Source organism: Micromesistius poutassou (genome assembly GCF_964030765.1).
Source record: "Micromesistius poutassou genome assembly, chromosome: 7".
NCBI lineage: Eukaryota > Metazoa > Chordata > Actinopteri > Gadiformes > Gadidae > Micromesistius > Micromesistius poutassou.
In genome coordinates this window covers 4,496,413-4,520,897 of record NC_140277.1, presented here as the reverse complement: position 1 = coordinate 4,520,897, position 24,485 = coordinate 4,496,413, and the positions used below count along the sequence as shown (strand labels likewise).

The following is a 24,485-nucleotide window of genomic DNA, read 5'->3' as shown; positions in this document are numbered from 1 at the left end:
AATATATTCAATGCCTTGCGTGTTGTGATTAACCCACCTATTGTATTCGAAATGAAATGTCCGACATTAATGTTATCAATGTTCTGTTTTGTTTAACAAAGTGTGCCTTTTACAGTAGGCTCCTGTCTGCATGACCTAAAATTCCTGGTCCCCAATTTCCCCACGCCAAATAGGCCTACTGCTACACACTTTTAGATTAGTATTCTGGTAATGAGCAGAGATAGGCAACAGCGCCCACAGGAATATAAAGGCGGCAGCAGGGAGCGGTAGAATACTAAAGCCTCCATAGCCTACGACCGCAACACTTCTCAGGATGGTAAGAACTTGCATGCATAAGAGATAATGGTTGAATTTGGTTTGTTTTCAAATCGTTTTAATTTGCTTTGATAGTTAGGCTACATTGTAATGGAAACCAGATTAATTTAATTTAATCTGTTGTGTTCCACATTTCTTGGTAATTATATCTATTTAAAACCATATTTTTACTAGAACATTTTGAAAAATTTCATTATTTGTGACGCTCCTAAATAGTGATCCAAAAACTATTTTGAGACCTGGAATTAAAAAAAAAAAAAAAATATTCATAGGGAAAAACAAGGGCATAAATGCTACATTTCCCCTTTCAGTTAAGGCATTTTTTGTATCTTCTTTTCCTCAGAATTCCCTCCGTGTTCTGGTTTGCCTGCTGGGGCTAGTTGCGCTTTCTCACTGTGATTGCTTTTTTGAGGAGCTGGTGCTTAAAGATCTGAAGAATCCTCCAACTGGTGAGTCCAACCAGCGTGCCAGTTGCAAACGCGAGACTCGCAGAAAAGGGAATCTTATTGACTGAATATTTGTATTTTTTTGTGCAGCGTGTGTGGATAAAGACGGCGGGATGCATGCCTTTGGCTCGGAATGGGTCAAAGACTGCAACGAGTGCTCCTGTACGCAGAATGGCATGAGCTGTTGCAGCATGTAAGTAACATTATATCTAAGATCTAATATTATCCACACAAAGCCCTTATTTAAAGATCTTCCGGACGGTTTAATTTATTGGGGCTCATGTTCCTTGCACATCCCACTCAGCATAATGTACATGATTTGCTTCACTCTTGTGGAGCTCATGTCTGTTATAGTGCCTTTAAACTTGGAATATTTCATAACATTTCTTTGAATCTTTATTTTGTCTTCTAGGATCCCTGACTTGAGTGCTATGAACGTGCCCAATGACTGTGAGCTGGTTGTGAATACCAATGCCTGCTCTTCCAAGTTTGTGCTGAAAGCAGACAAGACAAAAGAGTGTCCTACTATCTAAAGAAAACACGTTTTTCCTAGAATTCACTCCTATAGAATGTGTGTGTGTGTGTGTGTGTGTGTGTGTGTGTGTGTGTGTGTGTGTGTGTGTGTGTGTGTGTGTGAATAATTGAGTTCGCTGTGGCTTCACTGCTTACAATATCAATAAAAGAATACTGAATGAACAAATCTGCGTCTTTGTTTCCTACAAAATGTACTTGTGCATATACATTAACGTGGAGAAGCCAGCTTTATGAATTATGTGTACCAATATCTAATGTAATAGCTTGACCACTCTGTGGCGGTAGAGTACCGTGAGGGCCTCCATCTCCTCAGACACTATTAAAAACAGTTAAGGAACTTAAACGGGCCAGTCTCATGTAAATGTTTTGGTCTGGTTGCCTCTGCCTCTGCGCCAAAAAGGCCAGTCTGTGGTATCCTCCACTAGTCTTCAACAATTACTCACTCTTCAACGGTGCCTATCAAGGTCCCCCGTGATGGGAGGAGTGCAGATCCATCAAGTCAGTGCGTGCAAGCAGGAGGGGAAGAGTGGGACCCGTGTGTTTTTGTTATACAAAATATGTATCATTTTGAGGTATCGAAATGATCGAAATTAAATGATATAAAATTATATATCGAAATGATATATATCTCCAACGAGATTTCTTCATAGATCATAAGTGTCACACTTGCAACTCAGAAACACAGCCAGTTCAAAGAGATCGGAGTCCTGTTCAGCAAAATATAAACTTTTAACAAATGTTGGGAAAACAAACATTTATCAGAATACTGAATGGAAATGGTTAAAGGAAATAATCTGTAAAGGAAAACAAAAATGCATGTTATCGACTGTTTTTAAAATAAGTGATTTTGGACATTAAGACTAAATGTAATAATATTTTGTCATTGTTGTATATGTTATATTTAAAACAGACGTATACTTCAGGCTACTTCCTATATTAAATCATTATACAAAATTATTCTCTGGGTATAGGAATATGTACAGCCACAGCTATTTAGAGAGAAATGGCTCTGGGTACAGCAGACATTTCTTTCTTCCTAATGTAGATTATAATGATTACTTTAAATACTTTATATTACAATTATTAACAAAATAATTATGCAACACGTAAAACACACGGATGCATTAAAAAAAGTAAGATTAATTTGCGTTAAACGTAAAACATCGCGCGTGTCAACTTGTGGGGGAAGTGACGTCGCATATCTCCCAGAGCTCCTTGCGTTACAAACAACAAGCGCGAATGTTTTTCTTCACTGTTTTCCGAAGGTTAGTGGTATTATGTGTTTTTGTATTGCTTAAGAGTATAAACTTGACTATTACTATGTCTGTAAACTCTTTGGGCAACTGGGTAAATAGTCCTCCCCATGCACAAGACACATTATTTGCATATGGTCTGTTGTATAACTGTTTCCCCGTATATTGGTCCTTTCGCCTGACACGTTTTTAAATGGGATAGCTTGTGTAACCAATGTAACACTAGATAAACAATAGTGTGTGGAATAGACACTAGAGTAAAGTAATTCGCTTTACTCTATTGTGGATGGTGTTGGGTTGGTAAATACTCGGCTATGAAAAAACGACTACATGTCGATAATGCACTTTAACCCCGATGACATTTTTTTGTCATCCTGAGACTCACTTCATAATTGCATTGAAAATTGATATGGTAAATATGAATAACATTTCTGTAGAAATAGAGCTGGTGACAAGTCTAGCTTAGCTATAGTTTTGCAACAGAAACTTGACCTCTGAGTGTTGGCTTTTGACAGGTGATCCCCTCAGGTTGAGGAAGGGGCATTATGGCCATCAGCAATGAAGGTTCATCTATTCTCAAAGGTAAAATATTGAACTGAACAAAGTAGTTTATCTTATTAATATCCAGTCCAAAGTTTACACATGTCTGAGTTTATTCTATTCCCAGATGTTGTGGCGTACGTTGATGTGTGGTCAACAACCAAAACTGAAAACTATTCAAAGCCATTCATCGACGAACTCAAAGAAATGGGCGCTGAGGTGAGTGTCTGATGTTTGTGTATTTAGAGAAAACAAAAAACTGCATATGCATAGTCTATGAATTCTAAATGATCCGGTTGTTGATTCATCTCCTCATACAGGTATCAAAGACATTTAACAAACATGTCACCCATGTAGTATTTAAAGATGGTCACCAAGCTACTTGGAATAAAGCCAAGAAAATTGGGGCAAAGCTTGTATCTGTTCTTTGGGTGGCCAGGTAAACATACCATTATTTATATTTTTAGTTGATCATTATCATTATTATACAGTGCTCTTATTTATGTTAACATTTTATGTATACAGTCTGCTTTCCGTGTAGACTGAAACATCCTTCAACACTTTGTTACTTAACCACCTGAATTGATCAATGATTTTGTGAACATTGTGTGCAGGTGTAAAGAGGAAGCCAAATTTGTTGATGAAGAGCTGTTCCCGGGACAGAACGATGAAGCCAATCGCTTGATAAAGAAAAGAACGGTTAGAAAACTCAAGTGGACCAGTGATATGGGAGGGCCTTACTCGAGTCCTATGATCAATTCAGCTATAGAGTGGCTAAGACAACCTTAGAAATGTCATGTTATGTAATTTGTTAAAAATACTGGCATGGTACAACTGTGTATCTTCATACAATTAAATAGTAAAACACACTACCATAGGCTAGTACCCATACATATAAAGACCGTCAAACACTGTCATCAAAGCTACTCCCACAGATTTCTGCTCCTTCCTTGAGCCATACCTACACCAGTTAACTAATGTTGACTGGTGTTACAGTCTGGTACCCATAACATTTCTTTAAAGAGATTACACCTTTCTTGATGTGTAAAAGTATATAAAAATGAGACAAACCCTGGCAGTAAAATTGTATGGGTCTTCAGATTGTTCAGCTCCATTGACTCCACTACAACCTTTTTAACTCTCCAATGCATGAGGTGGGCTTGACTTATTGGCATATTTGGCCAATTTATTCCTTCCAAGAAACACATTTTGAAAAAACCCTGTTTGGTCATAAACTAGTAAATGGGCTTTATACAGTTGATGTCCTATCTTGGTGTAATACACTTCATCCCAAACCTTTTGTATGTGTTTGTAGCACCGTTGCATGCAGCCGAAAGATTCTGCTGAAAAGACTCCTGAGAACAACAGACGCATGAAGAAGAAATTGGACAAGATGATCAAAGACCTAGCTCCACAATATCCTCTCTGTAAGAGTCTGGTACTCTCTATGAACAATCAATTCTATTTGTTGTCAAGAATTTTTGTAATTTGGCTTGTGGCCATCCATCTTTTCATCGTGAAGTCCCAGACGTGTCGCCATACCTTATCGACGAGGAGAACGGCATCGTCTACAGCCCCTCACTGAAGCGGTCCGACAGCATGGCTCGGCGGTTGAAGGAAATGAGGGAGAAAAGAGAGAGCCTTTCACCCACAGGTAAGCAGAACGGCTCCAAGGTACTGGATCCCAGCCCACCAAAGGCCATTGTCAGCATCCCTACCTGCTTCTTAATGACATGAATGTACGAAAAATTCACTGTAGGTCAATTTGGTTAGAAGCATCTGCTAAATGAGTAAATTGTATTTAATAAGTAAATACTACTTAAGAATATGTCTTCTCTCAGCATCACAGGAGGTGGAGGCTGCCAGTTCCTCCCCGGGGGTTAAACCTTCTTTTGGTTTCTCTCCGACTATATTGAAGTTACTTGGTAAGAACCATTACATCGTGACCTGGTTATTACACCGAAAGTACACTTTATATTGAATATGTTTCAGTTTTTAAATGTAACTTGTCCCCATAAAGCCCAAAAAAATACCATTCATCTCACTGTACTGTCTCTCATCTCAATGCAGATGACAACTCTGATGAGGAGTCCTCATCTCCTATGTGTTCTCCCCATCGCCCTCCTGAGGACAGAGTTGAAGCTAGCCTACATATGGACACTGGCACTCACCAGGCCGCTGAAGAGCCCTGGCTCTCACCTTGCAGTGATGTGCCCAAAAGGAAATCCCTTAGTCATTTGAGAAAGCTGAAGTCAGGAGTCGGACTACCAGAAGAGGGGCCCTTGCAACGAAAGTTGAGGAGGAGCTCCATGAAAAATGAGCTCCTTAAGAAACAAAGTGGCGCTCATGTTCCTTGCCAGGATACCATAGCAGAGCTTCCTGAAAACCACAAAAACCCAAAGTTAATACAATCCAAGTTAAAATTTAATAGCAGTGCAGTTCATAAAAGTGGATATTTGCCCGATGATGTGAAACCAAAGACTAAACCAGTGACCACCTCAAAAACACAAACGATAACATCTCTAGGGGATTTAAATCCCTCTAGTTGCCTCTCTCATCCAGCCGTTCCTCGAAACACTCAAGAGAACAAAGAGCTATCCAAAGGCGCTGTGTTTAAATTAAAGAAAGCCGACCTGCCAACCCCTGAAAATAAGAGGAGAGCCTCCTCATCTGTATCGTCAAGGAAGTCCACCCTTCCTGAGGTGGAGGCAGACGGCGAGTTTGACGACTACTTCTCCACAGCCAACCACCACCCTATCAAGAAGAGACCCTCTCTACCCTGGCTGTCTGAGGACAGCAGGATCCAGTTTCCTTTCCAACTGGCCCTCGTGCCTGGCAAGCGGACCTCAAGGAAAAGTGAAACCTCAGGGCCAAATCATAAGAAGAGGAGGCCAAATGAATCGCAGAGCTCGATGGACTTGTCCGACCACCGGTGCGGTGATGTTCATGATCAACCTATAACGCATCCCCACGTTCCAGTCCCCATTCCCTCCATCACGGTCTCCCCCTGTAGTGACTCGGCCCGCCCGTCTCGGGCTAAAAGTAGACTGAAATCGACGCCAGAAATGGACATGGATGATTTTCAAACTCAAGCGGTCAGGCATAGAATCCCATCTAATCCAATGAAAGGGCCCCAATTAGGCCAGATAAGAGGCAGTGCATCGTATGTACAGCAGGTACAATCTGAGGGCAAAGTCCGTCCACATGCCATGCAAAGTGAGTAGCAAGCTGAAATGTGAGGCGCCGTATTATCTTTCACTGAAACACGTTTTGCGTTCTGTTTACGGCACTTTGAACTGTGCTTGTACTTTCTAATGAAAACCATAACCATGAAACCCCCATGATGTGTTCAGAGTGAAATCTACCAATTTGTTGGAGTTATAAAGCAGCGATTTGTATTTGTTTACTTTCTCAACTGGTCTATACCAAGCCTTGCATCATCCATATATTTTGGTAACACTCACAACCATCCCTATTCTATACTGCTGTGAGGTGGTTAAATATTAACATGAACACATGAAAGGAACCAGGTGAAATTAAGTAATGTGTTTATTGGTTGAAAACCTTTTTTTCTGGGATTTTTGGCTGTTTGAAACTTCTATGTATATTCTATATTTTTGGTTTTATTTAATATTTATGCCATAACATGACTTCAGTGTTATATGTTATAAAATGTATTTGTTTCCTTTCATTCTTAATTAAATCCTTAAACGCGTCCTTTAAAATTCTAGAAGGCATATCTTGGGCAACAAGCCAAAGTGTATATATGTGTGATGTGATGTGAGCCCACCACACATCATTTATAGGAAATGGCCCAAATAATAATTTGAAAAAGGTTCATCACTACAGAATTATAATGTGTACATTTGCTCTTTGTTCTTTGATATGGCAAAGCCATGGCATCCACCTCTGTGCATTACATCATATTTATATGCGAGAGAAGGGAAGTATTTAATCGCTGTAGAAAATATCCATATTAAAATCACTAATTACACAAGGGAGGAATTTACTAAAGAAAGCCGTTTTTAATTTCTTTCCCCCTCATACATTAAAAGATCCAGATTTTGCACAATTAACTGTACTGTCACTAAAGCAAATGTACAGCAATAACCCAACTACTGGTGACACATGGCCTACTGCACCTGCTGTTTAGACGTCTTTGTTTACCACACTGTATTACAGCACTTCTTTTATTTTTCTTAAGGTGGAGGAAGTCAACAAACTGTTGCAGCTGGTCGCACTGGGAACACGAGTGAAGACGAGACAAGTCTCATGAAAATGGAACAGTCGAAGGTAAAAACACAATCTATATCTTCATAATGCATGCTTTGGGTGTGATGTTATTGTATAAATTTGTGTTGCATCTGGAATGTTCACACAAGGTCACCAAAGCAACAGGATCTTTGTTGAAGCATTGCAACTCACGTTGTGTGTGTGTCTGTGTATGCATGTGGGTGTCTGACTGTGTATGACTCCATTTGTATAGAGCGCTATAGCTTGGGCACTGAAAGAGGTGCATGGTGATCTAAACTCTTTTGTGGCTGACCTCAGCATGACTAGAGGTCCCTGGGATGGCTGACCTTTACAGACTGTAACAATAGTATCCTCTCGTTGTGGGCAGAACAGAAACCGTCAAGGGCAGGTCGTCATACCCTGAAGAATTTCCTCTGTTTGTGCTTTGGGCCTGCATGGGTTTGTGCTCCGGAACCGAGCTACATGGTTCACACCAGCCTCTTTTGTCTGAGGCGTATTATGTCGTACATATTCTGGTTTAGCCTTTTTTTGAGCTTGTGCCAGGGCATGACCTCCACATCAGATAAGCTAAAATTACCCTTTGAGGAGACGTGAACATAAAAAAGGAAAAGGGCTTCTGAATTGTAACTGTTTTCAGTGGAACTAGGGCACACATTCCCTGGCCTTGGGTATGCAGACAATCTGCTTACACTATGAGACACAATCTGCTTACACTAAAATAAACGGCCGTCTCGCTTCTCCTTTTAATCCTTTTAACATGTATACATTATTAATGACTGTAACTATTTATATAACGCCTGTCAATACAAGCAACAAAGTGCTGTACATAAAACGATAAACGACAATGAAAATGGAGTGAAATTAATAATAAATGAGGAGAGAAAGAATCGAAATAAATGGATTACAATAAACGGTTTTGGAGCGTGTTTAACAATGGGAAAAGGGAACAGGAAACTGGACAAAGCCACAGCAGCCTGTTTAAACAATCTTCATTTAAAACTAAATTATTACAGATTTTGTTTTTTAAATTTGCGTGTGTTATATATACAAACTCAAGCCTTGCTCCTATGGACTAATTTCAATTCATACTGAGTACATGAGCAGGTTCACTCCAGCCACATGCATGGGGGGCTGTTTGGTATTTACACTGCTTCCAGAAGGCCTAAACATCTGCCTTCGTTTGGGGACCAGCCTCTGGTCTCCGGTCCGGGACAGGAAATGAACCTTGTGTCCACTGCTCTAGCTGCCATTCATGTGCCACTGCTAATGATGTCCTCCGGTATTGGGGTCAAACAGATGATCTAATGGCCCACGCTCTTGCCGGAACACAGGCGTACAGTTCCGCTTCACAGGCTCGTGTTTTGCTCCGCCACGGCCTTGGAGTTTCATTTCCCCTGTTCCCTCACAACGATACAGTCTGGCATGTGGAAGTGCTATCCTCCCTGTAAAACTAAAGGCTTTCTGATTGTGCCCAATTTGGCTAAACAAAAAAATACCCCTGGTTATGCCAACTGCCTTATTGACACATTGAAGCTTGTTTTTGTGTTGAATTATTATTTCTGATGCAAGGTCCTATTTCAGTGAATGCACAGAATGCTTTTAATATGTTATTGCACCTTTTCTGTGTTGCAGGCTACTAGGACTCTGGTGATGACGAGCATGTCCACTGAGTAAGTGCCAGAGAGAAGGATTTCACGTAGAAACCTCATGATTGTCTTCAGAGAAACCACCCGTTTCTTCTTCTTAATCTCCAATTCTCCCACTGTGGAAATTTGAAATTTGTGAATCTCTTAGCCAAATGTAATTATGAGTCATACGATACTTCCTTACGATACTTTATTCAGATATATGTATTTATCCAGATTATCTTCCTTCTGTTTCTTACAGCACGCAGAAGACTGTCACCCAGGTTGTGAAACTGCTGGGTGGGTTCTCCGTTGTGGACCGCGTGTGCGAGACCACGACCCACGTGGTGTCTGGGGGACACGGCCGCACGCTCAACATCCTCTTGGCTATCGCTCGTGGCTGCTGGATCCTCTCCTTCGAATGGGTACACGGGTCAATATTCACTACGAGTCTGTTCTAATGTCTCCTTCTCATTCTAATGTCTCCTTCTCATTCGTTTCTCGTCGATCACTTGTCAAGAGCGGGTCTTTGCTCGGCCTCTTGCTCAGGCTGCTGGTAGACGGGAGACTCAAGTCTAGTTGGGCACTGGGACCCTTAACCACTACTTAACAATCCTGCCCCGTTACTATTTAGTCACACATTTATCCAAGGTGAATGCGTTTTTTTTCATTTAGTCATTAAGCAGCAGGTCGGGTTTTGAAAAATGGTGGACAATGGGGCTCGAACCCTGAACCCATTGACTGGAACTCCTATTGATTTTTACGCTGTGACCTTGCGTGTGGTGATGATGTATGGACTTTTGAATGTATGTACTGACTTAGATGCTGCGGAGTTTGGAGCAGAGACGGTGGATTCCAGAAGAACCCTATGAACTGTCTGAACGTTTTCCGGCTGCACCGGTAAGTACCGCTGCCCATCGGGATCCATTACCCGCTCTGTGTCCGCAAATACAATCATGACAACAGTTGAACTGAAACATATATATTTAATAATATGACATATTTCATGATACTTAAGCAGTGCAGCTGATTACGCTTAGCATGGTCGTTTTTGCGTCATCATTCCGCTTGAAAAATCAAGGAATGATTCTGATCGATTCTACGATGAAATCACGGGGTGCAACAGTTAAGGAATACAATTGGATTTTGTTAAATAAAAGCACAGAATAAGAAAAAAAAAATCCTCATTGACCACAGTAAAAAGGGTTAGGGTTTTAGGGGTTGCTGTCCATCCCAGGCTTGACGGTCAGACCAAGAGAAGGCCCCGCTCCCACTCAGGGCCCTAACAGCCCGGCCAGAAGGAAGTGTGGTAACACTCCTCATTTTTATTGCCCGTCATTCGTTCTGCTTGTTTTTCCCAAAGCATCCTGTGTGAAAAGTGGATGTTGGCTCTTCCTGTGCTCGTCATTCCCGAGCTACGGTGGCGTCTCCCGTGTCTCTTTAGGGGAGACACGGGGTCTCCGAACAGACACGTGTCATCACGTTTCCTCACTGGATGCGTTCACCACTCACGGACGCAAGGGCTACCTGTGGGCTGGCTGGGTTTATCGCCGGGAGAGCGATTACGGCCATGACTGTGGTTGTTATATACAATGCTTTGGTGGTGTTATTTGTTTCATGGTGTTGGGTCTTGGCTCACTCTCTTTTTTGCTACCGTTTGTTTGACTCACGATTTTAACATTAGCTATTTAAGCCTGCTGTTAACACAGTGGTTGCTAGTTTATTGCAGATTTTGTCTTCCACAATCACATCACAGTCATTCAGTCAATTGCAGCAATAATAACTCATTCCACTCATTCCCTTGAGGATTGTTTTTCATCCAGTTTTCACAAACCCCCTCAGAAACAGTTTTCCCAAAGAGCTTCGCCACGCAATTAGACTGGAATGGATTTCTACGAGGTAAATATAATTGTCGCCCTCGGGTGCAGAAGTATGCTGATGTGCCAGGCTGGGGTAATGGGCCCACAGGGTTGTTTTTCAGCAGGCTGTTGTTTATTTTTTAAAGCATGTAAGTGCACAATGCAAGAGGCAGCAGTGCTCGCCCCTTCAGTATAAACACCCTGTTGAGGCTATTGACCGTGTGTCTTCCAGGCTCTTTAGGCTTCGACGCTCCGTGTCAGTGCATACCTATTTTTCGCCTCATGAAATTGACAAAACAATCCAAACCAGTGTCATTACTAAAATGTGGCAAAACTATGTAAAGTATTACAATTTTTCCCTTAAAAAACATTCATGAAACACAATTCACCGTCATGGTAAAGTTCATGATAAAGTTAAATATTAGCCCTTTGCATCTTGACATAAATTAAATAAAATATACACAAAACCTCTTTGAAAAAGTAAATTTGTTATCAAAGTAAAAAACACAATTGTGTGCTATTTTACCAATACACCCTCATCCCTACAGTGACTTATAACAATCTCCACTTAGGCCATGGTTTTAGCCCAAGTACAATACATGTTGTACCATAGACATTACGATTATAGTGTCAAAGTGTTAACCAAGTTATCACTCATAGAAAATTTACAAATAGTACATTTACAAATCTTATACTCTCTTAAAACCTCTGGCAGTATTTAAATGTCTATCCTATTTTATCACATCAGGGAAGTGTTTTTGTTTATGTGGAGATCAAATAAATATTATCCCCAAAACCTTGGGTTACTGTTAGGTTTTTTAAGAATAGGTTGTGGTTGGCCTCCACCTCTCGCGGTTTAAAAGACATGGGGACTCAAAAGTCGGTTGGTCGGATCATCATGGTGGTGGTCTTTAGTGAGTAGCCCGAGCCCTTCCAGTAGTACCATTTGATCCCATTGAAGCGGTTTGAGTTCTGGCCTTGCTGATAATACATCCCATTCAAGTTAGATGGCCCGCATGCGTCAAACCACCACCCTAGAAGAGAGGAAAAAGAAGAAGAAATTCTGAAAATGTACAGTATTTTTAAAGACTTCTTTTCCAAGAGCGACCTGTACTCTACACAGTATAGTATACTGTATATATATTTATATACTATTCTGTACAAATTAATACAAATATAAAGTTCACGTTTGTGGGTATGTACACTGTATACATTTTTACCGGCGCAATGCCACTTGTGTGCATAATTAGACTCAGGGAATGGTCCCTGGCTATTTGTTAGAGTTTGAGGCATTCCTGTGTTAAAAGAACCACTCAGGAGAAATAGGAGCGCAGTAAAGAACAAGACAGAACTCTGGCAGCGCTGGTCCGCTGAGGTGTGTGAACACAGCCCTCGTGAGCTCTGTTCCCAGGCTATTACTGTCAGCTGTCATGGATCCTTAAGTCCCCACTGTATTTATCACTGATGGGATTTTGAGCCAATTGTGCTCTAGTCACTTCAACTTTTGGGGGGGGATTTTGTCTGTGGATGTGTCAAGAGTTCTAGCATTGAAGTGTTTCGAATTGTAATGTATTCATTCTTACTCATATTTCTTAACACTTCAATTTTTAATGAGCACAGATATGTTGATGCGCGTGGCTGAGGGGCTGTTCTTTTACCTCCCGTCGTGAGTTGCGAGCATTTGCAAACACATTTGTCGTTGTCTGCATCCTTTGTGCTGAAGTCACTTCCTGGCGTTCCAAGACTGCTTATTTTTCCCGCCGTTCCACTGTACCCTTTGATGTTTATCCTTAAGGATGAAAAGTGAAAATGGAATCCGGATGAGAATGGCATCCATGTCCTTAACTGCGTTTCTGTTTATGTTCTTTTTGGGCCTTTTTGTAAAAAAAAGCTCTATCTAAACATGTGTGTCTGGTACATACCTGTAATTCTTGGCTTCACCTTCGAGGTTAAACTGCTCAAATTGCGAGTATCCAGAGTTCCCTTCCCAATCACTGAGCTGGATTCTTAATACGTAGGACCGCTGATGTGTCAGCTTGGAGACAAACTCATTTCCTAACCAGTATTCCGCCACAGGGTCTCCGAATCCCTAGAAAGGCACAAGAAGCATTTGATTCAATATGCACATTACAATGGGGATGCAGTACTCAGCTTATTTGTAAATCATGCGCATAAATACACCAGATAAATAACATGTTAATTTCGTCTTTCGTGTTGTGTTTCTGTTTGATTTGATCCCTGTCAGTATGTGTACACTACACGTCGTCAATGTTTATTTTGGCGCTAGGCTTTTATTGTATGTACAGTGTCTAAAGAGGGTTTAATTACATCTAGTCTCGGCCTCTTGCATTGGGCAGAACCGTAACCACGACTACCTTTTGTCTTTCCATGGCAAAGGAATTTTATCCTTGATTACTTACCATTTTGTACTCTTTCCACGTCCGATGAAAGTCAACACGGCCATCAAACCTCTTCTGTACTGTCGTCCAGCCCCCTCCCTCGGTCTCCATGTCACAGAAAGCCTTCAGCATCAACACAAAAACAGGAGGAGTGGATAAGGCGGTTGGTGGGTGGGGTGGAAGGTCTAGTAAGACAGCTGATGGTCATTAGGCTAATGCTGTTTCTACTTCATGTCACGACATCGGTTCAACAGCTAGACACCCTGAACACTTTTGAAGGAGCACTTATCAAGGAGATAATTCTTTGAACCCAAGCACGCCAGCCCTCTTGGGATATGCATACTTGATTTAAATGTACTCCTAACCTGTAAGTGCAAGGCTTGCCCTTATCACCAGACTGATGTTCAGCAACTCTAATTGTGCTTTTACTTGTCTGAGCCGAGCATGGCTCTTGGGGAAATTATTTCACATTATCTTACGATGCATCTCAAGCCAATAAGCACACTTACCTTCACCTCCTGTGTTGTGTTGGGAAGCGTAAGTGCATGAACACCGCTCTCTCTGTTGCCGGACTTGAACACGGCCGCACAGTCCCTGAATGTGGACGGTGTATCCTGCATCATTCTGGGTTTGCTCTCTGCAATAATAACAAACACATCATACACTGAATGAAAATACACCATTGCCGCATAATGCCTTTCCCTTCCTTAATAACAACAGTGGGGCTCACGTTAAACAAGTCACCAGTTACAGTCAGAAAACAACTCGAGAAAACATTTCCCGCCTGTTGCATGTGTGAAAGCAGGAAGCAAGTGCAGTGTGTGCGTTCAGGGCTCCATCGGCTCAGGCGTGAAAACAAGGTCGGCAAAAACATGTTTTTGCGCGGCCCACACTGGCGAGCAGTGTACCCACCTCCGACGGGGCCCACGGAGAAGCTCTGGACCAGGTTGTTGACTGTGTCCAGCAGCTCCTGTTGCTGGCGCTGCAGGGCTGTGTTGTTGGAGGAGACGTGCAGCAGCTGGTGCTGCAGCTCCCCGATGATGGCCGTCTGGCCCGCGATGACGGTCTGTAGCTGCTCCTTCTCCCGCTGCACCGTCCTCAGCTCCAGCTGCCTCTGCTGCTCCATCTCACCCACCCGCTTCTCCAGGAAGCTGAGGAGGAAGGGACGGGTCATTTGGGGCTCAGAAAGGGCAGTGAGACAGTGTAGGGTGATCAACTTCCGGTGGAAAGGTACTGGGAGCGGCCCGAATGTCGGGAGTGTACCTGTAGGGCCTTCTTGGGCAAGATGCCCTAAACCCCTATGTGCTGCTGAATGACGTGGATCTGAATTTACAGTCAAGTTCTTTGGATAAAAGCATCTGTAAAATGATGGGATTCCATTGTCTTTTCTAAGAAACCTTAAATGTCGTCATATTTTGTATGATTTCAAATCCAATCTGATGAACATGTTGACCTCACCTGTTTTTGTCATTCAGCTTGCTGATCTCATTGGTTTGGACAATGAGTTCTTTCTCCAGCTTGTTGGTTGAAATTGAGTTCTCAAGAAGCTTTCGTTCGAGCCGAGTGCTATGATTTATTACCTAAAGACGAAAAACAATTGCCAATGTCAAAACTAATTCTCACACATATAAATTATTTATTTATATGTGTGTTAATTATGAGTTATTTACATATCTGTCGCAGGGTAGTTTTGGTCATAAAATGTGGCAAGTGGTATAGAGAGTAGTGCATTTTCCCACAAGAATACAGCTTGGTCTTAAGTTAAACCCACAGCATGATGGCGATATAGTGATTAAATGGACCACTTATCTTTATAGAAAGGAAAATATTCCAAATCGAGGTCATAGTATTCAATCTGACATTTGCCTATTTCTGTATAAATAACATGTAACCAAGAATACCCATAGTCTCTTAAAATGCATTTGAGTTGTGTGCAGTTATGTGGCTGGCCTCTTATTTATCTATTCATGTTGTGTTTTTGTAGTGCTTTATTTGGATATCAGCCAATTTTACAAGTGCTTGGAATTCGCCAGAGACGGTTCTCGTTGAGTTCTAAGTCATTCCTCCATGCTTTTCCAACCCTATTGACTCTTGTCTCTGTGTCTGCCGTCATCAGACAGTCCTTGTCATAAAACCCATTTGCGACAAACATACTTTGAGTTGTTATTGCCTCGGACGAGTGTCTTGGATTTAGTAGCATGGATCGATGTGAACTGTATTTCCCACTGATGCACTTAGGGCCAGTGTGCCCATGCTCTACTGAGCCTGCACTGGGTGACTTTTGTGTTCATAATATTGAGTTGAATTGTATGAAACCCCAAGCTTTACATGTCAACCTTAAGCTACAAGAACTCGCTGATTCAAAGGTTAACCAGCAGTACCTCAAATATGACATATAACATCGTAGAAAATATCAGCCCCTGCCCCACACCATCCCTTTCCTGCCTCTGTTACGCACCATCATTGAGTATTTGCTTTGTCACAGGGGAAAGAATACCGGTTCAATATGAACGGATACACCTAATTTTCATGAGGCTGGGGGGACTTTACATTTGGTAGTGTATTGTGAAGGGTATATTGTTTTTTCTTTCGACAGCTGAATCTATTGAAGTGAGCGGGGTCAAAGATGCCTCTGCTTTCCCATTGTGGAGGAACTGAACTCAGCAAAAAGCAGGTTGTTTACGTGAATTAGGTCTGCGTGGGGCTGCGATGGGAGCTGTTGATGTCTTTGAACAGACGGATGTGTGATTGTGACAAACTGATTGACCCGTTCTGTGGGAATACAATTGTGGTAATAACAGGAAATGCTGTTTGGTTGGCTCACATAATGTCATTGGCAATTGGCCAAAGCCATATACCACACAGTAGGATAATGTAGCCTACCCATGTATTCTCTCAATTCATCCTTTACCCAGCCACTTTTACTGGACTTAACAAGTGTAGGTGCACAACCCAGGAATGGCAATGATTGCACTTGGACTTAGTGTCCAAGGACTTTCATTGCCGTTCCCAGATTGTGCTTGTACTTGGATCGTTTTAAACAGAGCTTCTTTGCCCATGTTCCCAGTGAGTCTTATATTTTGTGAATTTGTTCTGTGAAAGTATAGCTCTGTACACACAGACAGCTAAATCTGTGATGGGCCTCAACCTCTTCACACCTCTGTTTTGCATGTTGTTGCTCTGGGCTATCGTGTGGTGACAGCCCCACCTGTGCCTCCACGTTGGTCAGCTTCCGTGTTTGTTCAGCGGTCTGACTGAGCAGGTTAGTTCCAATTTCAATCATGGTGGCCGTGTGGTTCTGGACGGCAGTCTGCTGCATGTGGAACATCTCCTGCTTCATGCTGTCTTGAATGTAGCTCTCTAGCTGCGGAAAGTGGACAGAAATGGACGAGTGGGTACAGGCGGGGACAAATCTTTCCATTAGAGTGCGACATTGTCTGTGCATAAACGAATGGCATACATTGTTACGGTATTTAGTCCCAACACCTTGTTTCCACAGTTTTGTCGTGGTGCTCGTTTTCCCACTGAGTTTATTCTGGGAGAACTTCCCAGCTGAAGGGCAACATAACTCATTCACTCTCTCCATTCTTAGATTTCCCCCGCTGCCTTTATAGCCATCGATTTGGCAATCTTCCATGAATTCTGTCATTACGAGGGTTTACCTTGAGGTACCTTGACTGGGCTGCATTCACACTATTGTGCCAGTAATTTCACAGCGGGCCTTGTTTTCCTAATCCTTCTATTCAAGGTTAGGAAATGGAAGGGGTTCGGTTTCGCATAATATTGTTTTCTAACCTAATCTACCATCTTTTTTTTGACTCTTTGTTGTCCAAGGTCTAATGGCTAATAACTACTTAGACATACAGTTGATCATCTCAAGAATCCAGTTAGTAAATTAATACTTTCAATGTTTGTTTAATTCTTTCATTGAGGAAACAAGTTGCCACACATGTGTATGAAAATGACACACAGTTAACACTCCATTGTATCAAGGTGACATACCAATAGATCCACGGCAGCAATAACGCCAGTAAAAGTCTCTTGTGTGAACCATTACCTCGCAGTATTTCATGTTTTAGTGCAAGACCAATCATAAAGTTATTTCCTGCGCGACGGTGTTCCTGAGTGGCAATCAGGTCCCCTGGCCAGTAAACAGGATGGAGGTGATGAGTGAGGAGTTACATCCTTTATAAACGTGCGACTGGGAAACCCACGTCACCTGGGCATTTCAAGCATCCGTGGCATGTTTGTATGATGGCTTCGGCTGTTTACTCGTCTGTCACCGAGGCGACTTAAAATAGTCTGCGTTGTGCTTCCGAAAGGCAGGGAGCGTCACCGACGGCGCAATTAGCACTGATTTTTGTTTGTCCTCAACCTCCGGTGACCTACTGTGTGTGTGTGTGTGTGTGTGTGTGTGTGTGTGTGTGTGTGTGTGTGTGTGTGTGTGTGTGTGTGTGTGTGTGTGTGTGTGTGTGTGTGTGTGTGTGTGTGTGTGTGTGTGTGTGTGTGTGTGGAAGTGGAGTGTCACTTGAGGGGCTGGCAGGACATTCCACTGACGGGACGGTGATCTAATCAGCTGTTTACTCTGAACCACGCTTGTTTGTGTCCCTCGTTCACGCCACAAGCATGTTGACGGCAACGTCAAACTTCAAGGCAAAGCAAAGCATTCTGGGTTGTATCAAGCAAAAAAAAAAAAGCTTTGATTTTAGGTCTATCAGATGGGGTCAAATGGAGATTGCAGTTGATCAGAACTGCATATTTTATATTTTATGGGATGATTATAGGAGAAGGTCAGAATGATGAGCAGGGTTTCTGGTTGTATTCTAGATGAGGCGGCACTGCAGCAGGTCTTGGTGTCTAATGTGTACTTGAGAAAGAACTACTGTTTTCACCTACAAACTGTGGTTGTCTTGCATGCTTGTTGCCGTGGCCGTAGTGTGTGTGTATGTGCGCTCAAGAGTTAATGTGAACCATAAACTCTTGAGTGCTTTGAATGGCCAGAAAAGCTCTATATACATTTACCATCAATGTATGACACCTTCTTTAAGGGATAGCCATCCTACAAGTTTACAGCTGCTTGAAATCAGTCGTAGACCCACCAGTAGTGCACATCTAACCAAATTACCAACTACATTATTATGGGATGTATGGCACAAACCTTGGGGCACCTTCATCTTTCTCTATGACATTAAAAACTCTAGCAGTTTGACGTAATGGTTCAATTTTATTAAAGTTAGTTAATGATTATTATTATTAATAATGATATTAACCAATGGGTGTTACCGGTAATTGTGTTCAAGTATTCATGAGTTGATTTGGCTAATAAGTGACTGAGTCCTAGTTAATGACAGCGTTGCAGTGGTCAGAATGTAAGCTCCTATACATATGAACGAGAAGGAGATGGACTCTGACCCGTCCCAGTGCTATGGAGTTTGTTATAAGTTACCAAGGTAGATGCTGAAAGAGAGGTCATATGTAGTGCATGTCTTGTCGGGGTAACGCGTTGTCTTTTTATTAAATTTATTTCAATTAACGATCACGTTCTAGACAAGGGGTAGCGGTCTTTGGTTCTTTTGAGCATGCACACACACATGCTAAAACTCAAACACACACACCGATCAAGTTATGGCCGAGCAGTGATGAAAAGGAGGCACCCGTCCCATTGAAGACACCTGTGTTGTGCGTTTGTCATTCCTTGTGCGCTTCTTGTTGCACTGCGGGTCTTTTCAGACACCGCGGGTTCTTTTGAAGTGCATAATACAAAACACACAAAACATCCCCTTTGGAGGTGTTCAAACTGTGTTTCATCTATGACAGAATGTAATCACTGATGGCACAAGGGAAGGCAAAACATCATAGTGGTATTATTAGCTGAATGAGTCATTTGAGCCTGGTCGAGTTGCCTGTATTCATTGATTTGTAAAGTAAAAACATCACACAGTAAATGTGTCTTTACTTAATAATGAGTGTCATACTTTATAATTAGTTTCAAGTTTATAGAAGTGCATGAGTCACATTCAATTAGTTTGGTTGGTGATAAAAGTTAGCTCATTACGACGGCTTTAATTTTAATTGGACATACAATTAGAAACAAATTACAATGCAATGTATACGGAGATTGCCCATTTATTGATGTTTATTGACTCTGTAAAACTATTTCTGAGGACTTTGCTTACACCCAAGAACGCAAAACAAATCTGGGCACTCTCATTAACGTCATGAAAGAAGCGTAAGAAGGAGAAGAAGAGCACCTTAATGAATTCACACCACGCCAATGTCGCCATGACATCACATACTTGCAGGGAGATAAGATGAGGTGGAGACCTCCCTACCTTGAGGAGCCACTGTGTGTTGTTCTCCATGATGTTCTCCAGCTGCTCCAGCCTTTCGAAGGACTCGTCGTAGTCTGCTGGGTCGTCCTTCTGGGCCAGGTTTTTGTAGTTACTGGAGGACTGTTGGCAGTTGTCTTCCTGAGGCAGCAGAAAGGTGTAGCTGCAGGCTCCGTTCTGGATCTGGTACTGCCTCTTACCCGCTTCGGCTGCCAGAGACCACTCAAATACGGTCCCGAGAAGCAGGTAGCAAGTCCAGGCCATGAAGGCGGATTTTGGCATTTTGATGTGAAATAGTACTTACTTTGAAATCAATAACACAGAAAAAAAAGTTGTTCCCGTTGGTTGTGTTTTTCAGATGAGATCTTGGGATTTCTGTCTCAAAGTGTACAAAATCTTCTTGTGGCGCTTGGTTATTTATCCACAGAGGGGCTGTGGGGGTGGGGTCTAAAGTGAGAGACAAGGTGGTGTGTCATTCCATCAGGTTAGTGGTCCCACATTGCATCTGCTCTTCTCTCATCCAATCCCTCAGCCTCTTGTTTGGGCTGGATTTGGCCCCTCTCATTAGCTGGCTGTTTGAGCACTGCTCTAGCCACCGCCCATTCTCCCCTCCGGCCAGTCACAGTGAGCCGAGATTCCGTTCGGCCCACCAGTCCCACTCCCACCATCACTCCCCACCCCCAGTCACACAATACGCACCATGGGGAGCAGAGACTCATTCAACAAGTCCCGCTATCTGGTCCCATTCTAAAAGGCTAAGGAGAGGTTAGTGTCTGACGTGTTACGGAGACCGCGGGACAATAAAGCCCCAATGCAAACATGCGGGTCTCTTTCTTCAACTGCAAACTTACTCAGGATGCAGCTGCCCACTTGAAGCAAGCAGTCTGCAGCAGCAGTGACCGTGTCACGGAACTATACGTCTTTCTCCCACCCCTTAACAAAAGCACAGATGTGCTTTTTCGAGTGAGGGCTTCAAAGGGAAGAGCTTTCTCCTGGATGTCATTCAGACTAAACTGCTGAGGCTGGCGGAAGGTTGTTTCTCTTTACTAGCAAATAGAATGTAGATCTCACTAGATAGGTGGAGATTGAATGGCCAAGTGGAGGGAAAAAATGTTTCAAAACAATATTTGCCCATTGTCAAATGCAAAATTGTTGTATTTTCCATTTTTTTTGTTGTATTTACCATTAAAATGTCTAATATAAGAAGTGAGTTGGCCTTTTCAGCATCCGGTCCGACAATATGACAGAAGCATGGAGCATCTGGTGGCACCTCTGATTTAGATCAAATATATGTTTTGTGTTCGGGAATGCCTGGCCTATTTCTGCACTAGATGTACACATTGGGGTTGGGGTCTCAGATCAGCATTCACAGTTGGTTTCCTTTCATGGGTAATGTTTTTTTTTTTTTTTTTTACATGAAACAAATGTTAGAGTGGGGGTTCCCTTCATCTGGAGGGGAAGAAAGAAGACAAATGATCTCTTGGTTTTCAAGACAATGGGGCTCAATATCCCGTTTCTCTGTATTTTTTGTTGTAGTTTTTCTGACCACCTTTATATACCATTTCTAATTTGGCAGGTTGAGAAGGATTTGTTTTAATATAATTCAGATGTATAGAGGAAAGAGCTCTGTAGAATGGTTTTTGTTGGTGTGCTCTTACCAATTGCAAGCTATTGCTTGAAAGTTTAGTCTAGTCAGTGTAGTCTACTTAGCAAAAGTGACATACAATAATGAAGATATAGCAACAAAAAAGGTGCAGAAATCATTTAAGTAGTTACAAATTCATCAAAGAAGCAAACTGCTTTTAGTGCTACAATAAAGAAACAAGATATATCTTTCATGAGAGTCTGCGGTCTGAGTCATGCGGTGTGACCAGATGAGTTTTCAGCCTGCGGCACAGGATAGGTCGGGTTTTAGCTGCCCTGATGTCAGTAGGAAGTTTGTTCCACCATCGTGGAGCCAGGGAAGCAAACAATCCAGATTTTGTTGAGCAGCAGCTGGGGTCCCCACGTAGTGAGAGAGTAGCAAATAGATAGAGCATAGTGGATGGGCTGAAGTGAATGGTTCGACCATGTCTTGGATGAAGTATTGGCCAAAGCCGTTTTCAGCATGGTAGGCAAGTACCAGTGACTTTTCAGGTTCAAGCAGCCACCGGTAGCCCGTGCGCGTGCAGGATGCTGAGGATAGCTGCTTAAATGGTATCACACCGAGGTTCCTTGCTGTCCGAGTTGTCGAGAGTTGTCTATATTGATGGAGGGGTCATGGATGGAAGATGCCTTCCCTGGGAGGTAGAGCAAATCAATCCAGTCCAGATTCAGGTGGTGTGGCAATATCCAAAGATGTTAGCCAGACATGTAGAGATTTGTGCTGCTACCTGGAGAGACAGTGAGAAAGACAGAATTACCTATAGTAGGGTTAGTTAATCATCAAAAAAAATTCCTGCATAAATTCCTAAATTACAAAAATTTTCCTCTGCATTGTTTTTTTTTTTACTAAAAAGCTGCATCCCGGAAGATATTGCAGGTGTGCTGTACAGGAAGTGAGTACGCATCAGAGGATGTTTTGTCCTTTTGTCCAGGGGATGTGCCTGTGACATCTTTTCCGATTCACTTACAGGCTTCATTCAGAACCTCTCTAATGCTGCTGAAAAATTAGCATTCACATTTACAACACAGCATTATTTATTAGCTAGCATTATTCAAAATAGTATTTGTTTAAATGTATAATCAACAACAATTGAATACCAATGACACACACGTGTTGTTACATGGGGGGAGGGGGTCTTTATTTAACATCTACAGTCTAGACCGACATGTTATTGGAAGCAGAATTGTAGGAAGTGGCCTTACTGGATGTAGAGGAAATGCAACAAACATATTTAAAGGCACATTACTCAAGAGGAAGGCGTTTTCCCTATTCCAACACACATCAGGTGTAAAGGCTGAGTCACTCTGAAAACATTTGCAGCCACAGATATGTGTAACCTGATTGTTCTATGTTTAGGGAAAGCATAGGAAGGAAATTACACAATGACATTTTTTCTTCAATTGAACTGACTTTCATACTCTCATCCGGATTTGCCTTTTTGTAGAATAAAGCAAAATGATAATAATGTTCACATATATAATTTTTTAAATATTTGACTAGGTTGTGTGTGCGTGTCTCTGTTGTCATTCAGTCGGTAAGTGGTACGGTTTGAAGTCACACCTGCCATTGAAATGTTCAATATTAATGTAATGAGTGACCCTTCTAAAATGTTTTCCCATCTCCTTTTCAAAGAAGCTATACCCATCCATCCTGTTTGTCTTGAGCCCGAAACACAACAAACACTTGCACATCATCATGCCCAATATAAAAGTCTGCCTTCATGTCACTACTGCTACGTTTCACAGATTGTGATTTCCTTTTCTGGCTGTAGATCTGCCGCCTTCAGCAGCACCTCTCAGCAGGGGAACACCAACAGGACCTCTTCCAGTGCCAGCCCGTCATGTTCGTGTCCCAGCAGACCCAGCCGCCTACTCACAGCCTGGTGGAGCTCATCCAGCTGTGCGGGGGCACGGTGTGCAAAACAGTCCGACAGGCAGGTCTCTGCATCGGGCCGTATAGCGGCCGGAGACCAGAGGGCTGCAAATACCTCTCGGAGCAATGGGTGCTGGGTAAGAGCTCTCTTTTTAGCCTCACTTATTTGTGCTGTTATTTACCTTGTAATCCAGAGGGACTTGCCCTGACTTACAGCTACATGGCATGGAGGAGCAGCCAGCCGACCTAGGGGTTAGGCCCACAGTGATGCATTGGGGATCAGACCCAGTGTTTCACCCTATCCACAACACTATCGTCATTATATCCTATATGATACATAATAATAGAATTTGTGTAAAAATTGTCTCTTTATGGATAACTGTTATTTATGTGTTCTCTCTTATGGTTTCTTCAGATTGTATTACGCAACTCAAGCCGCTGCCCTATGAAAACTACAACCTGGAATGAAAAACTACAGAGCTGTTTTAATCGGTCATGTCTGTATTGTAATGTATAGTATCTGTCATGTAAAGTGCCTGAGACATAACACTGCAATTCAGTCCATAGGTAGGTATATATATACACACATTACTTGTTGATGAGTTTGACTTACCAAGAAGAAATGTATCTGGAACAGCACGGTATCCCAACTAAGATAGTGATATGAGATATGTGAATGGATATGTGCTTTTTTAAACTCCTAGCAACTGGCAGGGACATTCTAGTAGATTCTGCAACTGTGAAATGGGAATGTGTTGTTACACTGTATCGAACTATTTCAATTCTAAAAATATCTAACAAGTTTTTATGAGTTTTGTCTGTGTTTTTCTGTCATTTCAGTTATGGTAGTTTTTAATTTTGTTTAATTCAGTGTTCCAAATATAACTTGGATTCACCAATGCTTGTCTTAATGTGTTGTACCGGTCTTGCCATTCTGCATAGCAGAATGTATGATGGGGGTTATTAAAGTTTTTGTACCTTTGTAGACAAGCATTATTCATTTTATGCATGAACCCTAGGCCTACGAGGTCACAGAATGCAATTGTTTGAGAGTTTAAATAAAATCAGCAGAAAATGTATTTTTTATATATATACATAAATATTACATTTTAGATCTTATGTTCTATTGTTGTGCTGTATAGAAATATAGGGCCCACAAATTGAATTATTTATCATTGATACATTAATCATGTAATTTTGGATTGCTTTCTTTTGATGCTCACAATATAAACATTAATTCAAAGTCATGCAATTAGGTGTAAGATGAAAAAAACCCACAGGTAATCAGACCACAGTTTGAATTGATTTGTTGCTAGTCTGAGTGTAATCAAATCCAGGGACGTAGTGGCAGCAGCAGTGGAGCAGAGAGTGGTGTGAGACCAGCATCAGCACTAATCTGAACCTCTGCTCTCGA

General features: G+C 42.0%; 3 protein-coding genes across 3 annotated transcripts; 2 read left to right on the top strand and 1 right to left on the bottom strand.

Annotated features, from left to right (window-relative positions):
* Positions 1-259: 259 nt before the first annotated feature.
* Positions 260-1,373, top strand: msmb (microseminoprotein beta). The gene is made up of 4 exons (XM_084470364.1): positions 260-316; positions 659-764; positions 852-954; positions 1,174-1,373. The coding sequence occupies exons 1-4, from the start codon at positions 314-316 to the stop codon at positions 1,292-1,294; spliced, it is 333 nt and encodes a 110-aa protein (XP_084326490.1). The 5' UTR covers positions 260-313; the 3' UTR covers positions 1,295-1,373.
* A 1,145-nt stretch (positions 1,374-2,518) lies between these two features.
* On the top strand, positions 2,519-24,000 carry mcph1 (microcephalin 1). The gene is made up of 15 exons (XM_084470159.1): positions 2,519-2,560; positions 3,064-3,130; positions 3,216-3,307; positions 3,409-3,527; positions 3,703-3,787; positions 4,404-4,515; positions 4,611-4,742; positions 4,930-5,013; positions 5,159-6,304; positions 7,293-7,381; positions 8,975-9,012; positions 9,230-9,392; positions 9,790-9,867; positions 22,971-23,208; positions 23,487-24,000. The coding sequence occupies exons 2-15, from the start codon at positions 3,094-3,096 to the stop codon at positions 23,537-23,539; spliced, it is 2,466 nt and encodes an 821-aa protein (XP_084326285.1). The 5' UTR covers positions 2,519-2,560; positions 3,064-3,093; the 3' UTR covers positions 23,540-24,000.
* On the bottom strand, positions 11,103-19,836 carry angpt2a (angiopoietin 2a; the record flags this gene model as incomplete). Its single annotated transcript, XM_084470485.1, has 9 exons — positions 11,103-11,860; positions 12,485-12,615; positions 12,749-12,915; positions 13,247-13,348; positions 13,735-13,862; positions 14,138-14,376; positions 14,684-14,805; positions 16,434-16,589; positions 19,558-19,836. The coding sequence occupies 9 exons, from the start codon at positions 19,834-19,836 to the stop codon at positions 11,700-11,702; spliced, it is 1,485 nt and encodes a 494-aa protein (XP_084326611.1). The 3' UTR covers positions 11,103-11,699.
* Positions 24,001-24,485: the final 485 nt, after the last annotated feature.